This window comes from Crassostrea angulata, chromosome 7 (genome assembly GCF_025612915.1).
Source record: "Crassostrea angulata isolate pt1a10 chromosome 7, ASM2561291v2, whole genome shotgun sequence".
Lineage (NCBI taxonomy): Eukaryota > Metazoa > Mollusca > Bivalvia > Ostreida > Ostreidae > Magallana > Magallana angulata.
The window spans coordinates 60,285,296-60,310,278 of record NC_069117.1 but is presented as its reverse complement, the minus strand read 5'-3'; the positions used below and the strand labels follow the sequence as shown (position 1 = coordinate 60,310,278).

Sequence of the window (24,983 nt, the reverse complement as noted above, 5' to 3'; positions counted from 1 at the left end):
AGTGCTGCTCATGTGTATTATCATGTGGGAAGGGATCTCATCCTTCAGTTATTAAAATTATAATTTTTAAATGTATTTGCGGAGCTTGCATGTGGCCTTCATTTTTAATTAAACTGGTACAAAACAGTGTTATTTAGGGGCAAACACTTGGTGCGGGTATTACTGTCTAATGACAGCATCTAGGTTTTTTTTTTATCTTAAAAAATGTATTTAATCTGTTTGGACATCACATTCATTACGTCTATAACGAATCTTTTTGCATCAATTTAAACAGGTTACCGTTCTGACCTAATGTTTCCAACACTTTTTGGAAATGGGCAATCCAGAGGTAAGATTTATCTGACTGAAGTCATGATTTATTTCTTTTTTAAACTTACCTGAGCTGATAGCACAAGTGAACTTTTCTGGTCATTTTATGTTCGGCGTCCGTCTGTCTGTCCGTAAAGGTAATACCTTTTCGACTTCTTTTTTAAAACCACTGGGCCAATTTCTACCGAACTTGGCACACATCATTATTGGGTGATGGAAATTCGAGTTTGATGAAGGACCACATACAATTTAAGGGGAGATAATAAGAATTTTAAATATATGGTGGTATTTTTCAAAAACTCTTCTCAAAAATCATTTGCCCAGGAAATCTGAAACTTGTGTGGAAGCATCTTTAGGTTAGGTAGAGTCAAGTTTGTTCAAACCATGATCTCCAGGGGTAAGGTTGGGTCACAATAGGTAACAATGTTTTTCTTACATAGGAATATATATATATATATATATTTTTAAATCTTCTAAAATCAATTTGACTAGAACTGTTGTGGCTTTGGTAAAAGCAACATCAGACAGTGTAGGTTCAATTATGAAAATCTTCAGGGTTAGCCGTAGGGTATGGGGCATTGAAGGCACAAAGTTTACAAAGTAAAAGAATTAGAATTATTCTAAAAATAAAATGCTACGATATAAGGTATTACTTGATAAATGCAAGCACTTTAACATTGCTGATTCATTTTTTAGTTTGACTTTTGCACCTGGACAATTCTTTCGCCTCAAAAAGGGTTCAAAGTTAGTACGTTTATATCCCATGTATAATCAGTTGTTTTCGGTTTTTCTTGAAAATTGCAATGCTCAATATGTGATATGACTATTAGATTATCGTAATACATAAGAGGCGCAATGATAAACACAAGAATATATGGAGGAAAAAATGGAAATATTTTTATGCAGGATCTATTCTCCTACATTATGACGATATTTTTTATAACTCTATAAAGCTGATTTTATAATGGCTATTGTTGCTCAGGAGTGCGATGTGGCAGACGGGTTTCTTGTTTTTGTTCAAAATTTGCTATACCTTTTTTTTTTTATCTAATCAAATAAGTTTTCAGATTTCTTTTAAAGAATTATGTTATTGCTTTACTTTTACAGGCATAAACGAATGTCGTGGTTTTCAGGATCGAAGTCTAATAATAGAATGTAGAGTCTGTTTAAGACTCACAGCTAATTTAGGATTACCCTCAAAATGTTGTAACTTTTACTGTTAATTACCTTTTGTACCATACAGTTAATTTAAGGAATTTATATGAAAAAGGACAACAGGAAACTATACAGTCCGGCAATAACTTATTACTTATCTGATACAAAGTAAAACTCTTTATAACTAATTTGCAATGTAAACTGGATCAAACTCTAAAGAATTAGATGTATTTATTTCTTTTTTGTAAATTAATACAAACGAAATGGTCGTAATTTGTATTTCAAATATTATAGTTTTTCATTATTATTATGAAGTATATAAAATTTGTATTGACATATATGTTGAAACGAATATGGTGATATATAGAGGGTATCTATATCATGTGATTTATATCTGAATTATCCAACGAATTGAAATGTTGCATATATTTACGAGGCTTGTCAAACGAATATCACATTATATCAACGGTTTTGATAAAGATCTGTATATAGTTGCTGTCTGTCAGTTCGTTTTCAGGACCACAATGTGAACTTGTTTTGTAAACTAATTGTGCTATCCTGTATAAATAAAGGGCATTATTATTATTAAGGTCTTCCGTTTCCAACAGAAGACCTTATTGTTTTTGCTTTGTTTCTTTTTCCCTATTATTATTCTCGGGGTTTTTTCTTACGCATTTTTGTGCAGGCGATTTCTCGGAGATGGCTCAAGTGATTTTCATGAAACTTTTAGATCTGATAGATATGCATTTGAACTAAATACGTATTTTTTTTATTTTGCTGACGTCGCTTCCGTTCTTGAGATAATGACGTTTTAGCGATTTTCAGAGGGTTGGCTTTTCCAGGGATCTCCTCCTAAACGGTAAAGGATATTGAGTTCAAACTTTCAGGGATTGTAGACAAGAGATTGTAGATGTGCTATTTGGCATTCAAATTTGTTATGCTCAAAAGGCGTTAAAGCTCGCCTGGTCCCGAAAATTGAGACTAAAACAACGTCGTAATTTTTCATGGTTTCCTTTGTTTATTTTTTTCGGAAAAAATTTTGTTAACACATGTTATGTAAAAAAAAGTTTATATTTACAAGACCTTTCATTTTATATCAAGAAAAAGGGGCTTGTCCATCAAATTAGGGGACTAAAGGGCTCTAAAGTTTTTAGCTCACCAGAGCTGAAAGCTCAAGTGAGCTATTCTGATCACATTTTGTCTGTCGTCCGTCTGTCCGTCTGTCTGTCCGTCTGTCCGTAAACATTTCACATTTTTAACATCTTCTCAAGAACTACTGGGCCAATTTCAACCAAACTTGGCACAAATCATTCTTAGGCAAAGGGGATTCAAAGTTGTGAAAATTAAGGGCCACACCCGTTTTCAAGGGGAGATAATTAGAAAATAATGTAAAATTTCGAGAAATTTTCAAAAATCTTCTTCTCAAGAACCAAAAAACCAGGAAAGCTGAAACTTGTGTGGAAGCATCCTCAGGTAGTGTTTATTCAAAGTTGTGAAATTCATGACCCCTTGGTGTAGGGTGGGGCCACAATGGGGGGTCGAAGTTTTACATAGGAATATATAGAGTAAATCTTTAAAAATCTTCTTCTCAGAAACTAGTCAGCCAGGAAAAGTGAAACTTGTGTGGAAGCATCCTCAGGTAGTGTAGATTCAAAGTTGTGAAAATCATGACCCCTGGATGTAGAATTGGGCCACAGTGGGGGGGGGTCGAAGTTTTACATAGGGATATATAGAATTAATCTTTAAAAATCTTCTTCTATGAAACTAATCAGCCAGGAAAGCTGAAACTTGTGTGGAAGCATCCTCAGGTAGTGTAGATTTAAAGTTGTGAAATTCATGACACCTGGATGTAGGGTGTGGCCACGATGGGGTGTCGAATTTTTACATAGGAATATATAGAGTAAATCTTTAAAAATCTTCTTCTCAGAAACTAATCAGCCAGGAAAAGTGAAACTTGTGTGGAAGAATCCTCAGGTAGTGTAGATTCAAAGTTGTGAAAATCATGGTCCCTGGGGGTAGGGTGAGGCCACAATAGGGGGGGGGGGGGTGTTGTGTTAAAGTTTTACATAGGAATATATAGAGTAAATGTTTAAAAATCTTCTTGTCAGAAACTAATCAGCCAGATGATTCTTTATAATTGTTAAGACTTTAGCGTCAGGACAATTCTTCTGCCTCACAAGAAGGTTCAGAGTTTGATGTAGCTTTATATCCAATATATAAACAATTGTTCAGGATCTATTTGAGAACTGCAATACTCAACATGTGATATGACTATAAAATCATCCTGTTAGAAAAGGGACTAATGATTATAAACATAAGAATACCCAGGGGGAAAAATGGATTTTATTTTTACAGGATCTACATGTATTATTGTACATTGTCCAGTTTGTTTGTATTATGACTCCATTAAGCTGAATTTATCATACCTATTGTTCCTCAGGTGAGCGATGTGGCCCATGGGCCTCTTGTTAACTGTAGCCCTTTACTGAGGGATATTTTATTAAAGGTTATAGAAGCAAATATGTTTATTTTACAGTTATGTATCCAAGCAATGTTACGATTATATCATGTGTTACGTAATTAGGGGTTTTTAGAGGCCAAAAGTCCAAAATTTTGATCACCCATATCTCAAGAACGGTGAAGAATTTCTAAACACTTGTTGAACAAAGCTCTTTCCCTGAAACAAAATAGTATCTGGCCCTTAGAATGTCTACCATATTTTTCTATTCTAAATCATGTTTAGTTGTAATATAGCAAAATCAAGATCGACCATATATCTCAAATTCTAAAATCAGACGGAAGACCTCCTCGTTGCTCGCAACGAGATCGTGTCTAGTTATTATTAAGGTCTTCCGTTTCCAACGGAAGACCTTATTGTTATTGCTTTGTTTCTTTTTCCCTTTTATTAGGGTTTTCCGTTTTCAACGGAAAACCCTTCTGTTATTCTACGGTTTCTTTTTCTTTATTATTAGGGTCTTCCGTTTCCAACGGAAGACCCTCTTGTTATTCTTCGGTTTCTTTTTATTATTATTTTTTTTCTTTTTCTTTTTTTTCTGACTCCTTTTCGGCTTCATAACTCATAAAGTTTTCAACTTATTTAAAGGAAACTTTCAGGGATTATGTGCAATTATAATGCCTCAAAGATGTTAAAGTTTCCATAACAACGTCACTTCCGTTTTGACGTTACGTCATTTTTAAACTTTAAAAAAAGTAATTTTGTCCGCGACATTTCTCAAAAACGCTTTATGATAGAGTCTTGAAATTTTCTGTGGTTATGAATTTGGCAATTTACATGTGCAATAAGGCTGGAAATAAAAATCCGTCACTTCCGGTCGAAACCGGAAGTGAAACACATTTTTCGAAAAAATGAATTTTCTGATTAAATCAAAAATGAATATGTGTTTTATAGAGCTTATCAAGCTGAATCTAACACTGAAATCCGTTTTAAAATCGGACAATGCATTAAAGAGATATCGCGGTTTAAAAATTGATTTTTCCGGAAATTTTGTTTCCGCGTCCTTGGTTTAAAAAATAGTGTAATGTTCAAAGTAAAGTTAACTCGTACCAAAAATAATTGTTAAGTCGTACTTGAACACATTCGGATTTTTTTTGTTAAGTCGCTCTTGAAATCAAGAAGGGTTTTGTTAAGTCGTACTTAAAATCTTCGGATTTTGTTAAGTCGTACCAGGAATAATTCGATTTTTTCATCTTTTTATTTTAGTTACTCTTGTTATTGGTTCAAGAGCTCTGCTTCTTACAGGAACTTCCAGCTTTACTTCCGACATTAACGGAAGACCCACTCGTTGTTTTGCAACGAGCTTTGCTCTAGTTATACTTTTTTTTCTTTTTCTGACTTTTTTGGAGCGTTATTGCTCAGAAACTATTCAACCGATTAACACCAAATTTTTAGGAGATATAAAACATCAATGTCGCTACTAATTTTTAAAATTTCAAATGATTACGTCACTTCCGGTTTCAGATATGGACGATTTTGTAAATTTTTAACGGTCATTTTGTCCACGCATCTCCTCTGAAACTAATCATGATAAAAGCTTGAAATTTGTAGGGATTGTAGATGAATGTCTGTAGATTTCCCTCCATGCTTCCAATTGCGAAAAATGCGCAAGGCCTAGAAGCTCGCCTGAACCTGAAAATTAGCACCAAATTTTTTCACAAAATTTTCGCACATTTTCCGTAATATCTTTTGACGTATAAATATTTTGTTAAAACATGTAATGCAAAAGCTGTTTCAATTTGCACGGGCTTTTATTTGATATCAAGAAAAAGGGGCTGGCCCCTCAAATTAGGGGCCAAGAGGGCTCTAAAGTCTTTTAGCAATAACTTTTTAGTGAACAATAATTTGTTATCAATTATAGAAGCAAAAATGCTCACTGTACAGCTGTTTATCTATACAGTACCATACTTAAGTCATATATTACGTAATTAGGGGTTTCAAGGAGCCAGAAGTTCAAAACTTTGATCATTAATATCTAAAAAAAAGAGAAATATTTTGAAAAGAAATGTAGAACAAAAGTTGTTCAAAATAATGTTTTGTACAATATGTTACCTTATATGTTTTTGTTTATGACCCCATTTAGGAGTTAAAGGGCCGGCCCCTGAAACACATTTGTACAGATATCTCCAGAACGGTAAACATTTTGTGAACACTTGTTGAACAAAATATGTTTATATTTACAAGACCTTTCATTTGATGTCAAGAAAAATGGGCTGGCCCCTCAAATTAGGGGTCAAGAGGGCTCTAATGTCTTCTTACAATAACTCTTTACTGAACAATATTTTGTTATTAATTATAGAAGCAAAAATGTTCATTGTACAGCTGTTCATCTATACATTACCTCACCTAAGTCATATATTACGTAATTAGGGGTTTCAAGGGGCCAGGACTCAAAACTCTGATCATTAATAACTGAAATAGGAGAAATATTTTTAAAAGCAATGTAGAACAAAAGTTCTTCAAAATAATGTTCTTAACAATATGATACATTAATTTTTTTTGTTAGTGGCCCCGGTAAAGAGTTAAAGGGTCGGCCCCTAAAATACAGTTGTTTAGATATCTCGATAACGGTTTACAATTCATGAACACTTGTAGAACAAAATATGTTTATAGTAGCGAGACTTTTTATTTGATATCAAGAAAAAGGGGCTGACCCCTCAAATAAGGGGCCAGAAGGGCTACTAAATCTTTTCATAATAACTATTTTCTGACCAATAATTTGATATTAATCATAAAGCAGCAGAGAAGCTTTTATTCAGCTTTATTTAAAACCGAAACCCGTTTTAAAATCGGACGATGCATTACAGAGATATCGGGGTTTAAAAATTGATTTTTCCGGAAATTTTGATTCCGCGTCCTTGGTTTAAAAAATAGCGTAATGTTTAAAGCAACATTAACTCGTACCAAAAATAATTGTTAAGTCGTACTTGAACACATTCGGATTTATTTTTTGTTAAGTCGTTCTTGAAATCGGAAAGGTGTTTGTTAAGTCGTACTTAAAAGCATTCGTATTTTGTTAAGTCGTACCAGGAATAATTCGATTCTTTTCATATTTTATATTTTAGTTACTCTTGTTATTGGTTTACGAGTTCTGCTTCTTACAGAAACTTCCAGCTTTACTTCCGACATTAACGGAAGACCCACTCGTTGCTTTGCAACGAGCTTTGCTCTAGTTATTTTTTTTTTCTTACGCTTTTTTGTACAAGCGATTTCTTGAAAACGGCTTGACCGATTTTCGTGAAAATTTCAGATCTTGTAGATATTGATAAAAACCTTACATATAATTTTTTATTTTAATGACGTCATTTCCGTTCGGGAGATATTGACGTTTTAGTGATTTTTAGAGGGTCATTTTGTCCTGCTATCTCCTCCTAAACAAAAAAAGATATTGAATTTAAATTTTCAGGGATTGTAGACAAAAGATTGTAGATGTGTTTAAAGGCATTTATGGTTGTTTGGCTTCAAAGGCGTCGAAGCTCGCCTGGACCCGAAAATCGAGTTTGAAAAAACGACGTAATTTTTAATGGTTTTCGTTCTTTATTTCCTTTCCTGAAAATATTTTACTATAACATATAGAGCAAATAAAATTTATAATTACAAGAGCTTTCGTTTGATAACAAGAAAAAGGGGCTGATCCCTCAATTTAGGGGCCAAAAGGGCTCTAAAGTCTTTCTTCCATATCCCTTTACTGAGAAATATTTTGTAATATGTTAAAGAAGCAAAAATGTTCATCTTTCACTAAAAAAAAACTATACATTATAAAATTTTTATTCTGCGTTACGTAATTAGGGGTTTTAAGGGGCCAGAAGTCCAAAACTTCGATCGAATATATCTCAAAAAGGACAAATATTTTGAAAAGCAATAAAGAATAAAAGATGCTTAGAATGATGTTTTAAACAATATTCAATCATAAAAGTTTCGTTATCTGGCCCCAATAAGGAGATTAGGGGTCGGCCCCTAAAATGTTCTATCCCAGATAGCTCTAAAACAGCAAAGAATTTCTAAACACTTGTTGAACAAAATATGTTTAATATCAAAAGAACTTTCGTATGATGCCAAGAAAAAGGGGCTAGCACTTCAATTTAGGGGCCAAAAGGGCTCTAAAGTCTTTCTTTCATAGCCCTTTACTGAGAAATATTTTGTAATATATTTAAGAAGCAAAAATGTTCATCTTTCACAAATAAAACTATACATTTTAAAATTTTTATTATGCGTTACGTAATTAGGGGTTTCAAGGGGCCAGAAGTCCAAAACTTCGATCGAATATATCTCAAAAAGGACAAATATTTTGAAAAGCAATATAGAATAAAAGATGCTTAGAATGATGTTTTAAAATATATTCAATCATAAAAGTTTCGTTATCTGGCCCCATTAATGAGATTAGGGGTCGGCCCCTAAAACGTCCTATCCCAGATAGCTCAAAAACGGCGAAGAATTTCTAAACACTTGTTGAACAAAATATGTTTAATATCAAAAGAACTTTCGTATGATACCAAGAAAAAGGGGCTAGCACTTCAATTTAGGGGCCAAAAGGGCTCTAAAGTCTTTCTTCCATAGCACTTTACTGAGAAATGTTTTGTAATATGTTTAAGAAGCAAAAATGTTCATCTTTCACTAATAAAACTTTACATTATAAAATTTGTATCATGCGTTACGTAATTAGGGGTTTTAAGGGGCCAGAAGTCCAAAACTTCGATCGAATATATCTCAAAAAGGACAAATATTTTGAAAAGCAATATAGAATAAAAGATGCTTAGAATGGTGTTTTAAACAATATTCAATCATAAAAGTTTCGTTATCTGGCCCCATTAAGGAGATTAGGGGTCGGCCCCTAAAACGTCCTATCCCAGATAGCTCAAAAACGGCAAAGAATTTCTAAACACTTGTTGAACAAAATATGTTTAATATCAAAAGAACTTTCGTATGATGCCTAGAAAAAGGGGCTGGCCCTTCAATTTAGGGACCAAAAGGGCTCTAAAGTCTTTCTTCCATAGCACTTTACTGAAAAATATTTTGTTATATGTTTAGGAAGCAATATATTCATCTCACATTTATTTAACAATATATTATAATTATTTTATCATGTGCTCCGTATTAAGGGGTTTTTAATGGGTTTTAAGGGGCCAGAAGTACAAAACGTTGATAACATACCTCAAACAGTACAAATATTTTAAAAAGCATCATTTTGAAAATCAATATAGAATAAAATGCTGAGAATGATGTTCCTGACAAAATTCAACCATCAATTTTTTTTATTGTTGCCCCGATAAGGAGATAAAGGGTCAAATATCAATGTCAAGGTCATATAACCTTCAAAAAATCGCACGGAAGACCTCCTCGTTGCTCGCAACGAGATCGTGTCTAGTTATTATTATTATCATAAGGAAATATGAAGTAACACAATTATAAATATTCTATTTATTAAGAAAAAAAATATATTCTTGCTGGGAATAAAGAAAATGATGCATGCAAAAAGTTCAACAGTTAAATTGCTGCCTTTAATTTTGCAACAAGCTTTATATATTCAATCCCCATTATTTTAACGCGCAGCAAAGCAGTTCATGGAAACTCATGCGCATTGTATGTGTCCGAAATGCTTAGTCTTGTTTTTAAAACACGTTATTAATAAGAAAACTTAACATGATAGACAATTCTCTCGAAATTAAAAAAAAAGAAAAAAATGCCATCACTTTTGACAAAACGTGGCTCTGTGTAACTATTTGGTATAGCGAACGCTTTTACTCTGACGCTGTTTGGTTTTTTTGTTTACTTTTAAAGTTGTGCTATTAAAAGTAACATTGGCGATTTGCCTGCCTACAGCCAGGACTCAGTCCGGCTAAAAATTAATTTGCATTTATGTTGGTAAAATTGATTCCAAAAGAATGAATTCAGTACCTGAATTAAGTCCATTATTTTATGAATAAAATGTTGTTTGTTTGCTTTTTTTTTAAAACCTTAGAATTGTTTTTTATGTTTCAACAGTTTTCTTTTGCGTTTTATCTCAATAATTTTTTTTTTATAAAAGATTTAAAATCAAACCACTATTGAATTTACTTTGACGCTTGTTGTTTATATAGATATTGTGTCAATCATTCTATGTTCGTAATTTAAACATTTTAATGGAAATTAAAACACACACACAGTGTGAGTATGTGTAAGTGTGTGTCTAATAATGTAAATTAGAGTTACAGATCAAACTAAACTTAAATACTACATTTGGTTAACTTTGCATTCAAGGGAAGAAAGACAGATATTTCGATTTTTAGCAATGTGTACGCTTTGTGATTCGTTATTCTTATACAGGGAAAAACATACACGCAAGCCATTCATCTGTATAAAAAATCAACAAAAGTGTGACAATGATGGCTATCTAGCGTCGGGACGAAATTTAAAATTTGCACCCGCCTAGTGCTCCTTGTCACAATTGGGCATCTTGTGATCATGGTTAATGTCAATGTCACAAATCAGTATCTACCGGTATTATTTTTGTTTTCTTTACATATAAGTATCCTGTAGGGACCCTCTTAAACGTTCCTGTGTAACTTGTTTTATACCCGTAGTGTACCTCTCTGGACACGGTGTCAGCTATAGTACGTATTGGTCAGTTTTTTCTATTGTTTGATTACTTTATTTAAACAGCCGCGTTGCAGACCTGGCAGACAGTGGCCACGTTTTCCCCAAGACAGGTATGAGCAGATAAGGTTTTGAGTAACCCTTTCTCCTATTAGGGGTAAGTTAAACTATTTTATACTTTTGTAATTTAACTACGGCTCAGTCTTTTTACATTACTTTGGAGTTTATATTAAGTATTTTTTGTTACTTTTGATATACTGGTTTTACGAGGTAGAACTGTTAAACATAGGCGCTTGCTCGCGCGTGTTCCTGTGTGGTCACGTGTCGAGTGTGTGTGCTTTATACTGAGATATAAATGCATGATATACTTGTATTTTTGCCGTGTAGTTCGGTGTACTTGTATATTGTCCGTGTAGTACGGAGTATTTGTATATCGTTTTGACGTGGTTTTTCTGTGTTAAGTAGTGTGATACTCTTAACGTTATGCAGTGATCGTATTCGCTGTGGTTTCGTGCTATTGTATGGCGTGCTGTTGTTACCATAATGTTATATTTTTAAGTCCGTGCGACTTAGCCTATGTTTATGTAAGGTATATTAATCATGTAACTCAAAATATGTTTATTTGTTTAATTTAATAAGGTCCCTATCCAGTTTCTGGCAGTCCATCGCCGTGGTTATACCTGTCCGCCACTGTCTCACGCCTTGCCATATCTACCCACTACTCTTCTACATGCCTGTGACGAAGACTATGGACACCAGAAAACTTAAATATCTTATTGTTTATAATATGTATATTTGTTTGGTTTTATTTTGTATAAAAATTGTAAATATAAAACGAATCCTGTTGTGTTTGACTGAACAGTCACGACGGCTGTCGTGACAGTCAAAATCTGGAAAATTTCATAATAGGGAAAAAACGAAATGTTGATGATTTGGTTTGTTAGTGATGGTCAAAATACAAACTTTGAGCAAACACGGTCCTCCAATACATTGGAGGTGGAATCAGGTACCAACTTTTCGGGGTCTTATCGCCTACAACTGCAAACTAAACAAGAGGCCAATTGGCCTTAACGGTCTCCTGAGTACCATAACCCATACACAAACTTGTCGAAGAGACTTATATATGCAGTTAATTAAGTTTCATTCTGGAGTAGAAAGTTATACTTTTGTAATGACGACCACCTCCCTGCATGAAATCTTTCAAAAAGGAGTATGAAACCCATAATAATAACGAAAAAGTTAAAGATCATATTAGATACATATCATTTTTAATGAAAATATTTAATGAAAAAATATGTTCAACGTATCTCATAGAAACACGCATATATATTTCGTGAGAATTGATATTTTTCTGAGACCTATTTCAAGAATAGGGTACCGTATAATGAGACAAACTTACAGCTTAAATAAGCAAGCTTAGACTCTTTTCCCAACAAAATGTTGTAGAGTGGACACTAATGACTTTTATCATATTTTTTTCAATTTTTCAATCTTGAACTGCAGTATTCAGCTGCACAGCTCTATGAAATTAAAATGACAGTGTTCTATTCTTTTAGCATAGTTTGAATTTTAAAAAATGCAGAACCTCATATTTGTTGTTTAACATGTATGTTTTGCAATAGTTTTGGTCTGTTTTAGGTCAGTTCAAGAAATGTTTATATTTTTATCATCAGATGTACAAGGTGGTCGCATACACCCTTAAATAGCTACTTGATTTATCGAGGTTAGTTTAGGTATTAATTGTATTAAGTGTGATAAAACACGTTCAAACATTTTATCATAGTACTCAGGCTAAGGTACCTAGCAATGTCACTTTCACACGTAGCCTCAGAAGGAGAAGGAGTGGGGGCTTATGTTGTTGCCCCACTTCTAATCTTTTTGGGAGCATGTAATAAATGGAATTAAAAGTTCAACAATTCAACAGGATGCCCCCCCCCCCCACTTTCAAAAACGATGTTTCGTGCCCGTCACACAAATAGATTATTTGTACCAACTAGTGTGGTCGATATTTATAAAATAAAACTTAACTTTGTTCGGTAACCTCCGACGTAAAGAACACACCGTCACACAAATAGATTATTTGTACCAACTAGTGTGGTCGATATTTATAAAATAAAACTTAACTTTGTTCGGTAACCTCCGACGTAAAGAACACACCGATACGCACATTGCGTACATTTACATTATCTAGTCATTCATGACAAATTATTATGAATATCTTTTATATCATGATATAAAGTTAGGTTACTTCATTTCAGAATTCATTTTTAGGAGGAAGTAATACACTGGCAAACAAATTATTTTTGATTTGCTTTTTTTAGATAAATAAAAACAAGTTGCTTGAGATATTCTACGCAGTCGTTTTGATTGGATTATGTCAACAAAGACGCGGTCGTGCTTGCAAAGTGTATGTCTTCTTTGCTATATTTTAATACCAAAGGCCGGAACTGTACTCTATGGGAGAGGTAAGTCATAAGGATTGATTAAGAAATGGTATATACTTTGACTTTTTAATACTAGAAAAATGTAGTGATGATTTTTATTGCTATTACAATGATTTTAAAAAAACTATTCAGATGATTTGCAGATGTTTTCAAACGTTTGAAAATCCACGACAAAAAATAAGAAGGAACAAGCAGAAACTACTTATTAACATAATTCTTTTTTTATTTTGGTTAGCAAAACTAAAAAAAAATAACATAGTACAACAACTTATAGTAAAATGCCAAAACAAGGTAAAACAAAAAAGAAATAAAACACACTGAGGAACAAATTTAAAAAAATCATTTTCAGTTTCACAAGTCAGAAATTATATTTTTGATGCTTTTCATAGCATTGCATTATGATTTAATTATATAAATTTGTTTATATAATTAAATCTAAAAAAATTTGAGAGTGTTTTCGACTTAAGATAAATATTTAATCTCTGATATATATTTTTAAAAGCATGTTTTTAACATGAATGACATTTTATTGAAAAGCTATCAATTTTACAGGAAATGTTTGGCAGCAGTATCCACCAACAGAAAACTTTTTTTCGCTACCATCGGGTAATCATTTTGATATTTTTGATATAAATTGTTGGGCAAGGTAAGTTCTGCGGAAGTATGTTTTGCCGTTATTAACCTTTTAACAGGTCCTGTTAAAAATAATCGGCAAACATAAGTATCCTACAAAAAATAATCATTATAGAATTTTTACAATACTATAAATATAATCACAACCGCTAATATAGCTTTTGATTTCTGTCTCAGAGAATTTAATTATCTATACTACTATATTAAAATACACTGTAAAATGTAATAGACTTGAATTTTTGGGCTTCAATACCGAGAAATCGGAAGAGTACTGTCTTTTGTTTTATATATTTTTAACATCATTATTATTTGGAGGTTACCAAATTGTTTTTATTTTTCTCAATCAGGCTTCGCTAATGAATAAACAACGAACATTCCTTTAGAAAATCCGGAAATTGTCTGAATTTTTTGGATTTTACAATCTTACGCCTGCGCATTACATTCACGCTAATTCACGGGATGCTCTTTAGTTTATGTTTCCACAATATCACATTTGCATGGATAAACTTAAAAACGATAATACAAATTTGTGAAAATTTTCATTACAAATTTGCTATATATTCTGTTCATGAAAAAAAAATACGGGGGTTAACTCTAACTCAGTGCGTTGAATAAAAAATTCAGACAGTTCTGAATGTCAACATTGTTTGCAAATTTGATGTATCTAATTCGTAAATGCCCGACATGATATGCAATGTCAACCCGTGCACGGGTCAAAGTCAAGTGTCATTAAAAATAAAACTGGATTAACCGTATGAAAACGTGAAAGTAAAATAAAACAACTCAAAAATTGAACCAAACGATATTCAATTGAATTTTAACAGACGACTTATCAATCTTTAATGTATCAGCGTTAGATTAATCGCTATTGAATAGTAAGTTCTTCGGCTTTATACATTTTGGTTTTGTTTTGACTGTGTCTTTGTGTCGTTGTTTAGAGTGTATTTGTTTTTAAATTTTGGAGGGGTGGTTTTTGTGTTTGTGTGTTCAGCTTTTTGTTGATTCCGTTTCAAAATCATCTGAATGTTATTATTTCTCTTCGTTTATCAACAATTTATCAACAATTTAAAACCAATATAATGTTCAGGTAACGTGTGGCAGAAACATCAGTCCTGGGACCCACCCCGTCGTTTTCATTCAGGTAAGATACCCAAAAACTAAACATGTTCGGCTGTGTAAATTTCAATATGTACTGAGGTCTATCGTTTTTAATGATACGAAAATTTTCATTTTTTCATACAAACAGTCAACAAGTAAATAACGTAAATAACGTGATGATAACGAACAGTGTTCAAAATCAAAATTCCAAAGGAAAACTACAAAATATGAGTAGAGCGAAAAAAAAAAGATAGAGGTTGGATCAGGTGCTATAGAGGAGTTAGCATCCTCTGCTGACCGGTGTCGTATAATTTAAGGTCCGCCCCGTAAAATGGTCCGGCCGGACCTTCAATGTTAACATTTAGGGTCCGGCTTTCCCCTATAAGAAAAGGTCCTACCCGTAGTCACTTGTTAAAATTTCTCTTTATTAAAAGTAATTATTCTTTTTGCTCGTGTACTTGTATTTTAAATATATCTTCGTTTACATAATCCAGTCGGCCATTTGCGTATTACTTTGTGGAATATCAAATATTCATAGCGGATTAGATTTTGACTAATTGTTTAAGAATCTGAAAAAAAAAGAAAACCAGGAGTATTTTGACAATTATTTGTACACACAATTTAGTCCCTTTGTTTTTAAATCTCTTCCGGTGTATATGTATTAGCAGAGGGTTTCATGACAGGTAAACACGGGTAAAAGAAGCCCTAAAGGCATTCACACCTGTGTTAATCATAAGGTAGCAAGACTTTTAGGCCCCAAGATGTTTAGGCCCTTCATTGATAAGACGCTTAGGCCCCAAGATGTTTAGGCCCCAAGATTTTTAGGCACCACCCTACATTTTTCTAAGTTAATTATAATTTTCATTTTATTTTTTAAATGAATAATGGTTTAGGCACCAGCATACATTTGTATAAGTTATTTATAATTTACATTTTATTATTAAAAACTTCATTCACTTTCAAAATTATAAAGAAGTATAATCTGCATCTTATGCATAATTTATCATTTTTTAAATATCATATTATTTTGTCACATCATATTATTTTCTATATTTAATTTTCTAATTAGAGATCAAAGAAATGGTAAAGACTTTCATTTACTTTTTGTATGACATGAATTAAATTGTTAAAACAACACCCCCACCGTATCCTGCTCCCTCTCTATATAGATAGGTGCTAACTAGGAGAACATAATGAAGAGATCCTCTAGTAATACAATGAGGGTTTCACACCTCACGTTGGAAGTAAACCATGAAGAGAAAAAGATAGCGTGTGCATGCAAGTTTATAGCATAATGTTTCCGTAATTAAAGTTTTTCAAGAACTTGTATATAAAGTAAACAACGATATATTTGCGTAAAGATTGTTAGTATACTACAAATTAAAGTAAATTGCATTTATTGGCTCCAAAGTGCTTAAAAGCCATGTTCTTTCAACTATCAGTTATTATTAACGATTGTTAGTTTACTACAAATTAAAGTAAATTGCATTTATTGGCTCAAAAGTGCTTAAAAGCCATGTTCTTTCAACTATCAGTTATTATTATAAACAACAGGTGCCTAAACATCTTGGGGCCTAAACATCTTGGGGACTAAACATCTTACCTGGGGCCTAACCGTCTTGGGGCCTAAACATGTTGGGGCCTAAACGTCTGCAATTCAATCATAATACACCCCTTAACTGAGAGAGAAAAATGTCTCCGCTGTAGTGCTCTACGCAACTAAGATTGTCATTTTAGCTTGTGCTTTGTTTAATTTTCAGTAGATCAGAAACTTATGATAATATACTAATAACTTATACGTCTCTAGGTAGATTTATCACAAGTTTAAGATAATTAATAAAATGTCGCATATATATATGTGGATTACCGTAACAGAGGGTATCTACGTTGACAATATAGTATATACATGTACGTACTGTGGTACAGTAAATATAAGGGCGAGAAAAGATAAAAGAAATTAATCATATAATACGTGTACCTATAATTAAAAAGCATGTTTAAATTGACTACAGGTAAATTGTTTAAAAACGTAATAAAGGTGATAATGTTGTAATAATCTCTCTCTCTCTCTCTCTCTCTCTCTCTCTCTCTCTCATGCGCATGCAATATAGTTTAAAAAGTGTAAGTGTTTATTTCCGACAGTATTTGATCACCTCATTATTTTAGAAGACTTATTCCCTCTTCCTTTAATCAAACGTACAATACTTTTATATGTATATAATGATGCATACATGTAATGTAGTAAACACTGGTCTTATTAAAAGTAAATCCGTTTCCATCGATAATGTTTACGAATTTCAAATTTGATATGTCCAAGTTAGGATTTCTATGTCGAATTTCAAATTTGATATGTCCAAGTTAGGATTTCTATGTAATCATATTTATGAAAAATTAAGGGCTGAACTTACAGCATACTTACAAAAATTGAGGCTGAGGAAGAAGAAAAAAACTACATGCATATGCAAGGTATATGATTTGTGATAAAATTGCTATATCACAAAGCGCTTTAATGCAGAAATATATTTGTAAACTGCCTAAAAACAAAATCCTATTTGATTTAAGAGAAATATGTATCTCCATGGAGTAAAATATTGACGTCCTTATCAAATGGATAGTGTCTAGAGTAGCGGTCTTGCATTGGTAAAGATTAATAACTCTCTCTCTCTCTCTCTCTCTCTCTCTCTCTCTCTCTCTCTCTCTCTTCCATGTTGGTGAAGTTACAGATCCCTCGATATAGCAATGGTATCATTATCTATATAGGAAAATACTTAATCAAGTTGACACTTGTATTGACTTTAATTTAATGATGATCTTTTGTTTCAGTGGGTAGGGCCCAATAATATAGTTCAAGAAATGGTCCGCCTTGTTGAAATACTGAATGCAGATAATTAATATTCATATAATAAATATTCGTATAAATGCTTGTTTTGATTTATCCCGACAATCTTTTAATGTAGGGCTAGGACCTAATATTATGGCTAGGAAAAGGTCCACCTGTTGAAATACCCAATGCAGAAAATTAATATTCATATTGATACTTGCTTTGATTGGCCCCGATGTTCTTTTAATTTAGGGATAGGTGTAATATAATGACCCATTTAGAAAAAGTCCGCCCCATTGAAATGTTGTTTGCAAAAAATTCATAGTATTTTGACGCGCTGACCTTTTATTTTCGAGGAAGGACCCAATATTATAGTTCAAGAAAAGTCCGCCTCGTTAAAAGAATTGCATAGTCATGCATGGATGTAGTGAGTTTGTTATAGATTTTTGTTTTGATATTTTTCAGTTGAACTTCTTAATGTTGGAGTGGACATGAAACTGACTTCAGTGTAGGTTTTATTTTCTAAAATGTACTCAGAGTAGTTACACATTAACTATAATAATATTTATATAAATAATTTTCATAGTAAAACATTTCAATTAAAGGGGCGAGACCCGATACATGTATATCTACATGCATTGTATCCTTAAAAACACCGTAAAATTAGTGTAATGTTGTAATCGGGGAAAAAACCGAAAGGTCCGTAGACAATAAGGTGTTTAATTATGGTCTAACAATTAGTATGGAAAACAAAAGCCAGCATGCGACCTAGTGGAAAATGTATTTGCTGACAAGGTCGTTGTATCGACCATAGAACTTACGAAAAGATGACTTCAAACGATAGTCCTGTTTTATCAACTTGTTTGTCAGTAGCTTGCCTCGCCTTAAAAACTGTTCATACACGAAGAGCATGCTCTTGCGTATCGAATTAACTGAGAGACAAAAACACCATATGCAGGTGATATGAAAAATTGAAGTCATCGCGTTTATCATAAGGTTTTGTTGGTAGGTTACCATCAATGTCCATTTCCAATAAGATATTCAAATATGAAACAGATAACGCAGACTCTGTGGCCTTTTTTATTTCAAGTTCACTGGGATATATCGAGTCGAGGTAAGAATGGAAATAACAATTGTTAATTGAGAATACTTATAATTTATTTTTTCACGAACAAGTTTTTTTTTTTTAATAAATTCTGCTTCATAAGAATACAAAAATAGGTCTGCTAACAATGGGGCACAATTGGTACCCATGTGAATTTCAGCAGATTGTTGGAAGACTTAATTTCCAAAAACTACATAGATGCTGTCTATCAGAAACTCAAGCATCTTTTTAATGTCAACTTCAGAGTACTTGTGTGTGTAACCAGAATGGTTTTTAACAAAATAATATTTTAGATTTCCAATGACAAGGTAAGCATTTTATCGACTTCCATTTTTATTGAAGAAACAATTGTCGATGATATCAAAAAGCCTAGATTGTAATTTGTCGAGGGGAATGGTTGCATAAAGAGTTGAAAAAATCGTACGTTTTGATGCTATTGATTTTGGTAAGATTTTGTGACCTCAAAGTTTCTAATAATTCTTTGATGTTGTTAAGTATCCACATCTGATTCACACCACTTCTGGAGTATATTGTATAGTACTCCTGAAGTTTCTCCTTTACTACTGTAAGAATTTCAGTACGGAGTAAAGAGAGAGGATTGGTAGACCATTTACTGGAACCTGCTATTGATGTGTACTGATAAATATTGCATTATGCAATAAAGTATGAACTTTACACATAGTATAATGCAGTGTGATATTAAACGATTTTGTGTCATTTTTTCACATTTTCTATTGCATACTGTGTGTGTGTCTGTGTGCGTTTTCTTAATTTTTTTTTAGTGTTATCAGAAACCACATGGCTAATCTTAAGTTTGACTAAGTTTCATTCTAAGGTCATTCTACACTTTCATTTCAGTGTTTATTAATTTTTTGCATTCAGGTATATGAATGTTGGAAAACATAACTAATGACAGCTTAAATTTTATTAATAATTTATAAAATATATATGATATCAAACTTTTTAGCAGCTAATTATAAAACGAAGCACATTTTACCATCAGAAAACCGTATTATTCGTTTAAAGGTAAGATCATTTTCTTTTCATTAGAAAGAATATTTGTTGGTTTCATAAAATAAGACTTCACAAATGAAGTCCTAGAATGCATTTACTTGTATGTTGTGACTTACTGTATGTGTAGAATGCTCAATATACTTGTATTTCATTTACCTATATCGACATTGTAATTCATACCTGAATCACCTGAAAGCCATCCATTGCACCCTTGACCTAAGAAGTAAATTAGATTTAAATTTTCAAATAAAAAGCTGTCTTGTACCGTATTTGACCATTTGCATACCAAATATGCGAATCCTAAAGAAGATGGATGAATAAGATGGGGCAAGTGCTAATTGCTTTAATTATGATATATAATTTCAAATTCGTTTTTTCATTTCAATTTAAAAAAAAAATAATATGATACAGTTTAAAAACCCGTAATTTTAATAACAAAATTTTATACTAAGCGTATCAAAGTCTTCAAAATACCACATTAAAAATATTCTCAGCTTGAGTTACGGAAATTTATAAGGGTCATTGTGTTCATTTTTGGTTTTAGTTCATTGAAATTTAAGGAAAGCATTTTTTGCATGTTTTTGGCAAATGTAAGGTCTTCTTTTTATTTCCGATTTACCCGAACTGTCCAATACATAACAGTTTTTATTGTCTCCGTCCGGATGTGACCGGTGTCGTATAATTTAGGGTCCGCCCCGTAAAATGGTCCGGGGCGGACCCTTAATGTTAACATTTAGGGTCCGCCTTTGCTCTAAAAGGGTCCGGCCCGTATAAGAAAAGGTCCGCCTAACTTTTAAGGTCCGGGGTATATTTTTCATTTATATTTTTTTCAATTTCGACTATTTTGTTACAAAATAAGTGGTATTATTTTGTAATTCTTTTAAAGAAGTACCTACCCGAGGTGAGTCAGTAAATATCCAGCACAGAGTTTTAATGAAAATACGTATACTTGTAGCTTGGTGAACATAAATAAATCACAAAAATTATTACTGTTTAAAACTGGATTCTCATTTCAACTTTAGTTTTGCCGGTCTGTCTTATATTGACAGGAAATTAAACTGATTGGTGTCATTAATTAAACAATGGCTTGAACCAGGTGTTGTATACACAATCAGGTGTGAGGGGTTCACACCTTCACGTGTTTGGCTGTTTGAAATAATCACGTAAACAATGGACATTTCACACGTCCTCTTTTGCACATCTTTCCAATACGAAACACGCTTAAAAACGTTACCCATTTTAAAATCAAATATTCTTTACAATTCAATTACTACGGTACATGCAAGCGGTATCATTGCTACTTTTTATATCTACCTAGAGTAGTATAAATTATTAGTATATAATCATACGTTCCTGACCTACTGAAAATTAAACAAAGAACGAGCTAAAAAGACAATCTAAGTTGTGTAGAACACTACAGCGGAGACATTTTTTCTTTCACAGTTCAGGGGTGTATTCTGATTAGCACAGGTGTGAATGCCTGCAGGGCTTCTTTTACCCGTGTTCACCTGTCGTGAAACCCTCTGTTAATACATTTACACCGGAAGAGATTTAAAAACAAAGGGACTAAATAGTGTGTGCAAATTATTGTGAAAATACTCCTGGTTTTCTTTTATTTAGGAGTAGGATCTAATATTAAGGCTCAAGAAAAGGTTCACACGTTGAGAAAAACATGTTAACAACTGTCGTTAAACAATGAATTAAGTACAAGTAGTTATTACATATTGAACAGGTTTTGATGTTCATCTAAATTACATTTTTATTTAGGGAGTAGGATACAATATCATTGTACAGAAAAGGTCCACCCCATTGAAATGCTGTATGTAAATATAATTCACAGTATTTTTACCCGATGACCTTTTATTTTAGAGGTAGGACCCAATATTATAGTTCAAGAAAAGGTCCGCCTCGTTGAAAGAACTGGTCATACATGGATGTAGTTTAATATTCATTTGATTCTTGTTGTGATATTTTTCACTTGATCTTCTTAATGTTGGAGTGGACATGAAATTGACTTCAGGGAAGCTTTTTTTTATTTATTCAGAGTAGTTACACATTAATTGTAAGTATTTAAATAATTGATTTTCATCGTAAGATATTTCAATTAAAGGAATGAGACTCGGTACATGTAAATATATATGCATTGTGTCCCTAAAAAGATCGTAAAATTAATGTCATAGTAAGAGAAGTTACCGTAGTAAACCATTTTATAATTAAGTTTTATCCGACGACTTTTTAAAAAATGCGACAAAGGCCTGAAATCCATTGCAAACGATTGTCCGTCTCATTTAAATAATCTTAAAATATTGAGCTATGTTTTGGCTATTTGTCTGACGGTATTGATTTTCATCTAATGGCCTTCTTAGTCTTTAAATTGGGGGAGGGGCCAAGAAATGCATTTCATAATGTTTATATGATACTTGTGAAAAAAAAAATTAATGCTATATGTGGGTGTAGCAGGCAGGAATCTAAAATAAAAGAAGATAGGGGAATAAGAAGTTCTAAAAATGACACTATTTGGAGGTTTTGACACGCATACACCAGTTTAAATCAACCTATTCCAAATATTTAACATATTTAAAGGTACATTGTTTTCAATAATTTAGAAAGAAATAATGAGATGTGTTCATATTTTAATTTTATAGTATCTTATCTATCCTCAAATAGGCAATTTACACGCCTTATTCACCCATCTTCTTTTACCGGGGTGTCAACATTTGCCTTTTTCACACAAATATTTTCTTTTTAAGAAATTTTTAAACTGAATCACCTTAAATTCTTTTTTTAAGATACAAAATGCTAAGACAGCCGAAGAAACGTGGCTCTTTGCTAATATTACATGTGTTTAATTTCTTATGAACAAATCAATTCCTTTGAATACTCCCCTTCTTTGATATTTACAAAGGCAAAAGTCTGATCCAAAAATATAATTCTAGAAAAAAGGATCAAAGAATTGAACAGTTTATGATAATTAGCATAACTTACACATGTGCCATAGTGCAAATAAAAAATAGCAATAATACATACCGCTTGCAGGTATCGGTATTTAACTTAATTGTAAAAAATATTTGATTTTGTAACGTGTCACGTTTTTAAGCGTGTATCATATTGGAAAGATGTGCAAAAAGAGGACGTATAAAATGGCCATTGTTTACATGATTATTTCAAACAGTCAAACACCGGAAGTTGTGAACCCTTCAGGGTGGTGTTTGTGTATATAACACCTGACTAAAGCCATTGTTTAATTAGTGACACCAATCAGTTTCATTTCCTGTTTATATAAGATCTACTGGCAAAATTAATGTTGAAATAAAAAAAACCCAGGTTTAAACTGTTTTTTTAATGTGAGTTTTAACTACATGTAAAATTATGTATTTTCATTTACACTTCGTGATGGATGTTTACAAAATCACCTTGGGTAAGTACTCCTTTTAAAGAATTACAAACCAATACCACTTATTTTATTACAAAATACTCGAAATTGAAAAAAAAATACAAATGAAAAAATATATACCCCGGACCTTTTATGTTAGGCGGACCTTTTCTTATACGAGCCGGACCCTTTTAGACCAAAGGCGGACCTTAAATGTTAACATTTATGGTCCGCCCCGGACCATTTTACAGGGCGGACCTTAAATTATACGACACCGGTCACAACCGCCGTGTGCTCTTTGTCGTCATCGGGAAAACGGAAAAGTCCGCAGACAACTAGGTGATTAATTATGGTATAACAATAAGTATGAAAAACGACAGGGTCATCTGTGACACTTGTTAAAACTCTATGAATAGTTCTATTACCTCTATAAATCTATCATTGATGTAAATTTGGTGAGTTCATATCATCGGAAAGTTCAATGGTTTGAAATTTTATTCAAACCTTAAAGATATATACATGTAGTAACGTAAAAATTTATACATTGACTTAGATTATAACGAAATAATATTTGATTTATCAATTTTTGTTTTGTCCAAAAAAAAAAACCACGAACAAAAAAAATAAAGGCTTCTTGATATTTTACTAAAAACATTATATTTTATACGAAAAAAAACTCTTGTATAATGTATTTTTGGTGTAAGGGGAGCGTAAATTTCATGACTCTAGTCTTACAGAGGTCCTAGGGGCAGGGCAAAAATGGTCAAAACTTGACCATTTTTCAAAATTAGGAATGGAACTTAATTTAATGTGTTTAGGCTCTGGTACTCAGGTGACCATTAAGGCTGCTGGCCTCTTTTTTTATTTTTGTTCGTGATGTCAGGAAAGCTACGTTTTTAATTGATATTTTAAGAGTATAATACTTGTTTATCTTTCCATTTAATTTCATTTAGATGTAACGGATTTAGAAAAATGTTTCCATCATATAGTGTGCACGTATTGCAAGAATGCGGTGGAAAGTTGCAATCCAAACATGTACAAGCCATGTAAGTCTCCATTACATACTACATTAATATTAGAAGACTAACACTGTAAATGCTTCATAGAAGGGTTTTTTTTCTATACTTTAGAATATGTTTTTTACTTTTTTATTTTAATTACTAAAAGGCTTCTCTTTAAATTTCCCATTTTCGACCTATTCACCACCAGGAAAGGGAAGATACAACCCAGGTTAGATGCTCATGATAACAGTTATGTTTGATTTTTAATTCTAAGTGTTATTTCTTTAAAATTAGCTTTTATGTATTTTTAAATTTTTTAGTAGGTAGAAATGGATTTCATACCTCTCCAGATACAATAGGGGCAGATGTATGTACTTACTGTGAAACAATCGCTGCTTCACTTCGCTTAAAGTTGACGACGTGTGACTCGTACTGTCCAGGGTCATTTTAACTAACCATTTCCTTCGATGCCAAGCACACAGACTTGGAGTTGGCGAGATTTTCAAACAAACCACAAACAATCTCTTATGATGAAAATGACTTTACAAAATTATGAATAAGGCCATAAAAGACTTATCATTCTTTAGTTTTTATCTGACGGTTAAAAAAAATTCAAAGGAGGTATAAATTGTTGAAACAATACTAAAAAATCTGAAATTAGTCAGTTGTATTTCAATAATAAAGTCTGTTTGAATATTTCAGTATTTTCTACTCTGATTGACTTTATTTTGTCTTACAAATACTGTGGTCCAGTTGCATGTGCTTTCAGCAAAAACCCATGTGAAAAAAACCAAATACTGTAGGGCTAAAAGACTGCTTTATTTCCTCGGTGACAGCTTTCTTTGAATAAGCCAATTGTTTGACGAAAAAATAAATCTGATTCTCTGTGACTTGTTTTTACTGCGTGGTTTCAACTAAAGCCTGTCTAGCTCTTTGGGTCTA

General features: G+C 32.6%; 1 protein-coding gene across 1 annotated transcript in view; it reads left to right on the top strand.

Annotated features, from left to right (window-relative positions):
* LOC128156422 (uncharacterized) overlaps positions 1-24,760 on the top strand; it is a 28,809-nt gene extending 4,049 nt beyond the window's left edge. The window contains exons 6-10 of the mRNA XM_052818572.1: positions 275-328; positions 14,717-14,770; positions 23,994-24,086; positions 24,208-24,270; positions 24,362-24,760. Of these exons, the coding sequence (XP_052674532.1) occupies positions 275-328; positions 14,717-14,770; positions 23,994-24,086; positions 24,208-24,270; positions 24,362-24,492 (395 nt within the window). The 3' untranslated portion in view covers positions 24,493-24,760. The remainder of the gene's footprint in view (positions 1-274; positions 329-14,716; positions 14,771-23,993; positions 24,087-24,207; positions 24,271-24,361) is intronic.
* Positions 24,761-24,983: the final 223 nt, after the last annotated feature.